The sequence below is a fragment of the Tamandua tetradactyla genome, chromosome X, assembly GCF_023851605.1.
Source record: "Tamandua tetradactyla isolate mTamTet1 chromosome X, mTamTet1.pri, whole genome shotgun sequence".
Classification (NCBI taxonomy): domain Eukaryota; kingdom Metazoa; phylum Chordata; class Mammalia; order Pilosa; family Myrmecophagidae; genus Tamandua; species Tamandua tetradactyla.
This window is the reverse complement of record NC_135353.1, coordinates 100,342,241-100,350,986: the sequence shown is the minus strand read 5'-3', so window position 1 is coordinate 100,350,986 and position 8,746 is coordinate 100,342,241. Positions and strand designations below refer to the sequence as shown.

At 37.1% G+C, this 8,746-nt stretch overlaps 1 protein-coding gene across 3 annotated transcripts in view; it reads left to right on the top strand.

The window, feature by feature from the left end:
- Positions 1-273: 273 nt before the first annotated feature.
- The window catches only part of NONO (non-POU domain containing octamer binding), a 14,311-nt gene continuing 5,838 nt past the window's right edge, over positions 274-8,746 (top strand). Inside the window, exons 1-5 of one of the 3 annotated variants that reach the window (XM_077145566.1) lie at positions 291-399; positions 1,074-1,134; positions 4,005-4,077; positions 5,960-6,121; positions 7,494-7,687. In XM_077145566.1, coding sequence (XP_077001681.1) covers positions 5,968-6,121; positions 7,494-7,687 — 348 coding nt within the window. In that variant the 5' untranslated portion in view covers positions 291-399; positions 1,074-1,134; positions 4,005-4,077; positions 5,960-5,967. Of the gene's footprint in view, positions 400-1,073; positions 1,135-4,004; positions 4,078-5,959; positions 6,122-7,493; positions 7,688-8,746 lie in introns of all 3 variants that reach the window. The other 2 variants (XM_077145565.1, XM_077145564.1) reach the window with 2 other exon arrangements.

The following is an 8,746-nucleotide window of genomic DNA, read 5'->3' as shown; positions in this document are numbered from 1 at the left end:
TTCCGTTAGTCCCTTTACGTCTCTCCTTTCCATCCTCCGTCTCCCCACCCCTTCATCCCCCTCCCCCCCGCCCTTCCTTTTCCGTCTCACGCGCACAGCCACTTGAGCATGCGCATTAGGTACAAAACCTCGCTCTTTGTCCCCATCTGTCGTTCACACGAACTCACAGCTTTGGCATTCGGTAGCCAATAGAATCTAAGAAATGGCGGAAAAATGATTCCGCCTCTGGAGATAAACTTTGATTGACAGTTACGGTAGCCAATCGGAGACACCACTTGGGACCCCTAGGGAGGCTCCGAGCCCCGTCGTCTCGTTTCCGGCGGTCGCGCGCTCTTTTCTCGGGACGGTAGAGGCCGTGTAGCGTCGCCGTTACTCTGAGGAGAAAACAGTCGGTAGAGGGTGAGTGTACGGATGGTTTGTTTTTTGTTTAGGAGGGAAGCGGAATTTCTTGCAGTAATCGGTAAAGGAAGAGGCTAGGGCGAGATTAGGTTTGGAGGGAGGAAGGCCGTTACAAGGCCCCTTGAGGCCTTGCCACCGCCGCCACACGGCCTCCTCAGCCCACCCGCCGGGGCCCAGCACTCTACTTATCTCCCCTTCTGGTTGACCCTGTCTCCCGTTTTCTGTGCCGTCCGCTTTCTTTGTGTGACTCATCTTCGAATCTTTGCCCGGTCAGTAAGTTCCCAGGCCTTGTAGCCGCCCCGGGCCTGAGGGTGTGGGGTCTATTATCCGAGGGCACTGAAGTCGTTGTTGGAGGAGGAGGTGCTTTGTCGGGTGCTCCACCTCTCGGCCTCAGCGAGGCCATTAATTCAGAAAAGGGAAAGTGGGCCCCCCCACCCCCCAAGCGATATTTCTTTGTCAGAACTCTTAGCTTTGAAGTTGATCTGCTCGTCCCTAGACCCCACCGCTTTCGTTGTCGGTTCCTGTGTGCCTTTTTTCCGGTCTTAACTGCCGGGTTACTCAACCGGTAGCGTCGCTTTTCTAAATGAAACTTAATTTTATGGATTTCGTATCGGTTATTTTCCTCTTGGAGAAACTATCGTCACAATCTGACACCTTGCTTTGTGTCTTAACAGAAAAGTCCAGGTTAGAGGGGACTTGGGAGACATTTGATTGCCTTCTCCAGTCGAAGTTGAGGTACGTGTAGGAGATAGGGTTGTTGTATGGTTAGCTCTGAATTTCCTATAGACAAGAAATTTTTTTTTAGTGTAAGTATGCTGCATGGGATATACACCAGAAAAAGTATCTGTTTTTTTTTTAATCTGAAAATCAAATTTAACTGGGTTATAAATTTTTATTTGCTAAATCTGGCACACCTAGTAGGGGGCACTGGCTAGATTTAAATTTGTATCTGTCTGATTTCATTGTTAATAAATGAACTGTTGTAAGAAACTCTTAGAAAATTGCTCTGTCAATTCATTCCCCAGCTTTAGGGCTGGTCCATATCCAGGTGGCTATCCGGTAAATATACCAAATTTTCCTCCACAGTTTCCACTTAAAAAGTTGATTTTTTTTTTCCTGAAAATTGAAGTAACATTTATTTAGATTACAGATACATGTGATGTAATGATCCAGGTGGCCATCCGGTAAATATTATACCAGATTTTCCTCCACAGTTTCCACTTAAAAAGTTGATTTTTTTTTCCTGAAAATTGAAGTAACATTTATTTAGATTACAGATACATGTGATGTAATGTTTGGTCCTGTAACATAGCTACAAGTCTTGAGGCCTTATCATGCCCAATAGCCACAGTATTTCTAATCTAGCCATATATATATATCTTCTCTAGGGCAGTTAAGTAGACAAAAACGCTGGCTGTTGATCTTTGTGCTTTGTTCTTTTAGAGGCCAATGATTAAGGGGCAGTGAATTTATTGCTCCAAAAGAGATTTCTGCACGTTTCCAACTTATATTGAAAAAGTAGGTACTTATTAGTACCTGTTACTTAGTAGGCACTGTTCTAGGTGCTTTATATGTATTACTTAGTTGTCACCAGTGAATGCCTGCTTGGGAAAAAATAAACTGAAGGGAAAGATAAAAACTAGCATTATGGAGACATTTATTTAAAAACACAAAGGTAGGCAATTTGGTTATAAAAAATGATTTTTGCTGAAATTCAGAAGAGGAGAAGACAGACTATAATTACTGATATTTTCCTTACTGGAGCACCCACTATATGTAGAAATAGGGGTGGTGGTTGCCAGCAGGAACAAGTGTCTGCTATCTTCCTGTATGGGAGCTAAGTTTTCTATGTACATTATCTCTTTTAGTTCTTAAAAACCCAACCCTGTGAGGTAATATTATGAGACCCAGGTGAGAAAACTGAGGCTCAGAAGTTAGACAAGTTTATTGAACTCTTAACTGAAATCAAGGTTCAAGGTGTTTGTCTACAGAAGCTATAGCATGGTATTGAGTATGAGCTTTAGAGTTCACAGCAATCTTGGGTTCCACTCCATGCTCCATCTCAGTATGTGACGTTGAATGGGCAAAGTAGTTATCTAGATTTCAGTTTTCTTATCCCGAAGAATAATAGTTGTGAGCCCCCAAATGAGATCATTAATATAGCACAATATCTGGCATATATGGCCAATAAATAACTGGTATTATCATTTTAACTACCAAACTGCACTTTCTAAAAGCCAAAGACAACTTGCCTTGAGATGATAATCTTAAATGGTTTAGAACATTCTTAAAATTTTGGGCCCAGAGCTTTATCCTCTGGGACTTAGATCATTTCTACTAGAAGTTGTGGTAAAATGGCCTTTTTGAAATGGAGTGGTGAGGTATCTGTTAACATGTAAATTAGGGTTTCGATATTTAAATTTTGAATGGCTCTCTGGGGGGGTTTCTGTTAACATGTACATTAATATTGTGGGTTCTTCAATGGGATGGAGGATACTGAAGCTGGGGTTACTGGCTTCTAAATTAAGGTGGGAGGAAAAAGAGGGGTTCCTTGGATTTTAACCTAGGGTAAGAAATAACACTGTGGGAGAAATGGCTAAGATAACCCAGGTTTCTGCCATCAGTCACTTTGGAGTCAGTGGAAGGGGGGTACTTAATACTTGGAACACAAAAAGGAAAATATCTGACTATCCCCCAACTGTCGCTGGGGTGCACTTTATATTTTGTATGTTCTAATTTATTTTCTATCTTTATTTAAAAAAATATATTTCCTTTTTCTTTTTTCTTAAGGTATCCCATTTGCCATGAAGCTGCTACACCTACTCATGGCATTTAAAATTGTTATAACTTTTTGTGAGAACCGTACTGTACTATGAGGCATTGGTTCAGTGGTACTATTTTTAAGAATTTATCCTAAGGAAATAAACAGAAGCAGAGCTATAAGCAAGAAGATATTTATTGCAGCCTTATAATAGGAAAAGGCTGTGACCAGCCTAAATGTCTCAGAGGAGGGAGTAGTTTAGTAAATTAGTATCCATCCAGATGGACTTTCGGTAGCTTAAAAGCTATAATTATGTCTACACTATAGAAATGAGGCAGAGCTGAATGTACATTGGTGCATTATGATTGCAGTTTTTGAAGCAATAATGCATCATCTTGGAAGGTAAAGAAGCAAAAATTGAAACAGTAGGAAGAAGATTTAATCATGGATGTGCCCAAAGATTTAACTGAGCATCATTTATACCAAGGGGCTTAAAGAAATTATGGTGCATGCATACAGCTGAATACTGTGCCCATTAACACAATAGAAGATTTAATGACATGAAAGCTATTTGTGATCTGTATCATTAAAGTAGAAAAAAGTTTAAAATATTTTTTATAATCCCATTAAAAGATAGAAATATATAAATTAATGACTGGGAAAAGTGTACTAAAATGTCAACAATTACTATGTAGTGGTGGGTTTATGGGTTTTTTTTCCTAAGTTTTCTGTATTAAAAATGTATTTTGTATATTGTAACTTCTGAGGCTGAGAAACAGATTGATGAAATAATATAACATATGTAATTTACTTATTTATGATGTATGTTGTTTTGTCTCTCCAGAAGTTAATCTTTGCTTTGTTCACTGATGCATCCCAAGCACCTAGAATAGTGCCTGGCAAATAGTAGGCATTCAGTGAGTATTTGTTGAATGAATTAATAAAATGAAAAATTATCAATACCTTACAAACAAGGCAGTTGATTAATCTTTGCCTACTTTCTGTTTTTTTGTCTACATTCCAGCTTTTTTTTAAAAAAAAAATCTTCCCCCTTAAAGCATTTGCACTTTTTCATGTTTACATGGTCTTTAATGCTGTGTAAAATTCTATTGTATGGACATACCATGATTTTTAAAAGCCATTCCCCTTATTTTGGATATTTAAGTCATTTTTATTGTTTTGCTACCATAAGACCATTACGATGAACATTTTCATGTAATAGTTTTTTAATTTTAAAATTATTTTCTTAGGATAAATATCTAGGAGTAGAATTCTCAGTTAAAGAATATGAACACCTTAATAGTTCTTGCTGCATATTATCTTGTGAAACAGCTTTTGGATATGGATTTTGATATTTGCATTGATGGTTTCAATTTTGGTGAGATATGGTATCATAAAATAAATTCAAGGTCTTAATACACATAAAAGAGTGCACTATTCCCGTATAGCCATGATCCAAAATCAGCAGTTATCAAGCCTTTGTCACATTTCAGCTGAGGAATGTAATTTTCTCTATTTTTTAAAGAGCTGTAATGCTTAACAATGTAATATTTATGAAAGGTTCCTTTTTTGCATCTTTGTTTCAGTTAAATTCTGATAGCAGTTATTAAGCCTTTGTCACATTTCAGCTGAGGAGTGTAATTTTCTCTATTTTTTAAAGAGCTGTAATGCTTAACAATATAATATTTATGAAAGGTTCCTTTTCTGCATCTTTGTTTCAGTTAAATTCTGATAATTGTGTTTGGGGAAAAGGATTTAGGATTGACACTGTCCTTTTATTTCATTTAATGGAGAACTGTCCTTGGATTAGGGAGACAATTCTTAGCTTGTTAATCTAATCAGGGAGGAAATTTTCATTTTAAAATTGTCAGCTTTTGAATTCAGGCATTTAAAAAGTTCAGTCTAGATTCTACCAGGAATGTTCATTTTGCTTTCTTTTTTTAATCTTGGTCTTGATTTTTAAATGACAGAACTTAACATTTTATGATTGTTTATTAATCTTTTTATATTTGCATCTTTTATTGCTTTGGTAATCACATTTATCTTTCCCTAGTGATTAACAACAGTATTTACTTAGTTTTTCCTATAAACCAGTGGTGAGCTAGTGTTTCCACATATTTATTTAATCCTCATAACCGCCTTGATCGATAGTTTTTTCATCTCTTTTATAGTAGCTGAAGAAACAGCTGGCAGAAATCATTTACTAAGTAGTTCATGGCTAGTAAGTTCTAGGATCATGGTTCCAATCTTAAGTGTCTGTGTCACGCTCCATACTTTTCCCACTGTTCACTCCACAACTTCTGCTATGGGCTAGAATTAGGTGTCAAGAGAAGAACAAGACTTATTAGTCCTTGGCCTTGTGTGATACAAGGTTCTATTTCTGAACCCTCTGTTCTGTTCATTTTGTCTGTATTTTGTATTGGTAGTAAACCATTTTGATATTTTGACTGTATAATGTACTTTAATAGGTGGTAGAGCTGTTTTTTTAAGGGGTGCATCCTTTTGGGAAAGTGGTTTCTTATTGATGTGTATTAATGAACTGGAAGTTTCCTTAGGTCTAGTTTCTGTGTGCAGCATAATTGCTAATGCTTAGTAGTTTTTAGATTTTGGAATTGTACCCTTTTGCCATGCTTGTTCGGAGTAATCAGTTGTTTGGATCTGGCAAAAATCAGGATATCAAAGGTGATTAATGACAGTGCATTCTTATAACTGAATGCATTTTGACAGTCTACTTTAGAAAAAATAGTTTTAACTATAGCCACTTACAGTAAAGTAATAGTCCAGTTTTTCTTTTTTAAGGTGCAGAAATGCAGAGCAATAAAACCTTTAACCTGGAGAAGCAAAACCATACTCCGAGAAAGCATCATCAACATCACCACCCGCAGCACCACCCACAGCAACAACAGCAGCAACCACCACCACCACCAATACCTGCAAATGGGCAACAGGCCAGCAGCCAAAGTAAGTAGACACTAGGCAATGGGGTAGTAATAGGTTCCCTCTTGGGAATGATTTCTTGGGTTTTAGAGTAATCTCTCAAGGGAATAGGCCTTTGTAGCATGTCTTTGTTCTTTTTCCTATTTACCTCTTAGTATGTTTATGATGGAAAAAAGCTGATTCCCTGAAACTGAGGAGCAGACCTGTTTACAGGACAGCAGTTGAGTATAGGCTGCTTTGCTGTGTTAGCACATTTTACTGCTAAACAGATGCCTGCATATTTTACCTCAAAGCTTGGTTCTTAGAGGTAGACATCAGATGACTAGTAATTAAAGAGAATATGGATTAAGTCTTTAAAGCTCAGTGGAGAAGAGGTCTGGTACTGTTAAACTTGTAGTCTGGGGCCTATACCACTCCATTTTTTTTTTCCTTTCAAAAACAAAGTTTTATTCTATAATAGCAGCCTTATACCACTCCATTTTAAAAAATATTTTTATTGACAAAACAACATTCAAGCACAAACATTCTTAACATAAATATTCCATACTTTATGCCACCCCATTTTTAATCAGTGAAAAGTCTTTAAATGTACTTTCTTGTTCATTTAGTAAACTTTGGGCTAGAACCAACCTCAATCCTCTTTATTTCCAGAAGTTCCTACAAAGAATACTCTTTTTATAGCTCTTTTTGAGAGATTGGGAAATTTGAGCAATTAATTTTTTTTAACTTTTTCTTATTGTGAAATAACATATAGACAAAAGCAATAAATTTCCAAGTATATTTTTTTACTTTTGGCTACATGGTCTGGGAATCCAACCCGGGTCTCCTGCATGGAAGGCAAGCGTTCTACCACTGAACCACCCGTGCACTCTCTCCAAGTACACTTTAACAAGTAGTTATAGAACAGATTCTAAAGTTTGGTATGGGTTACAGTTCATGAGCAATTATGGGTTTGTTTCTTTGTTTTTCTTCTTTTTTGCATAGGCAGGCACCGGGAATCAAACCCGGGTCTGTGGCACAGCATGCAAGAACTCTGCCTACTGAGCCACTGTTGCCCACCCAGTTATGTTTTAAATGTGGAAATCTGATCCCTTATGACATGGTGTTTCTAGACTTCCTTAATTTTCTTTGGCCAGTGGCTTCAATATTATCTTTCTGTCTCTGGCTTTTCAACAGTAGAGCTGTTGGGAACTCCTCCTTAGATATCTGCATTCTGCTTTCACGTTTTAAGGAACAATTTGCTATAAATGATTAGTGGATGGGTTGCATTGGGAAATGGTATTTGGCTTCACTACATTAATTATGTTTCCTAATCTAGCAACAATTATAATTCTTCAGGAGTGTGACTATAATTCTCTTTCCCCAATCTTTTAAGTGATTATTTGTCTTCCCTCAGATGAAGGCTTGACTATTGACCTGAAGAATTTTAGGAAACCAGGAGAGAAGACCTTTACCCAACGTAGCCGTCTCTTTGTGGGCAATCTTCCTCCTGACATCACTGAGGAGGAAATGAGGAAACTATTTGAAAAATATGGGAAAGCAGGCGAGGTCTTCATTCATAAGGATAAAGGCTTTGGCTTTATCCGCCTGGTGAGCAGCCTTGGGCTTTGGGGCATGTGCTCTGAAAGGTGGGGAATGATATATATGAAAAAATAGGCAGTGGGAATAATTCTCAGATGATCTGATTGTCAAAAGCTTGTAGTTGATGAAATAGGACAAAAAAATACAGATTTTATTTTTATTTATCATAATTGATTTATGTTTTTAGTTAATTTTTAAATTAAAAAAAATTTAACAACAAACACAAACATTGTTAACATATGATCATTCCATTCTATATATATTCACAGTATAGTAATTCACAGTATCACAACATAGGTGCATATTCATCATCATGATCATTTCTTAGAACATTTGCATCGATTTGGATTTATATTTTAAGGACAGCTTAGGTTTATTTGCTCAGTATACCGGGGCTAAAGTATGCCCTTGGAACCTTTAAAATTTTTAATTGGAAATTTTCAAGTGTCCAGAAGTACAGAATAGTATAATGAATCTGCCCACACCCATTATCCAGCTTCATAGCGGTTACCAACTCATAGCTAATTTTCCTTCATTTATACCTCTCCCCATTTGCTCCCCAACCCCCAGTAAGTATTTTAGTATTTCAGAGCTAAAGTGTGGTTTGACTTAGGAAAAGTTTTTAAGCATATGGGGATAAATTATTTTTAGGCATTATCTATCATAAGTAAGGAGCATAATCTGGTAGCAGGATTACTGGATGGCATGTTGGAATGTTTTTATTCACGATTTGCCACTAATTTATGAGACTTTATAAAGGGAAATCAATTCCGCTGGGGTTCAGGTTCCTCTTTAGTAACATGAAGAGGTGCTTTCAAGGTCTGTGGTTCTAAAGAGGCTTTTTGGAGGGCATAGGCAATTCTGGTTAAATTTGTATCCAACTAGCTAAAATTAAAATATTTGGGGTGCTGTGTCATAATGGTAGATTTTAAGGTGGTCTTTGTTTTCTGGATGATCTACTACCCTTGGGAGAATAACCTATGAAACTGATGATGTAGGTATAATTAACTTATAGAATTTCCAATTATATTTGATTTGTTGCAAGGCCATCGGAGCAATTAGGCTATA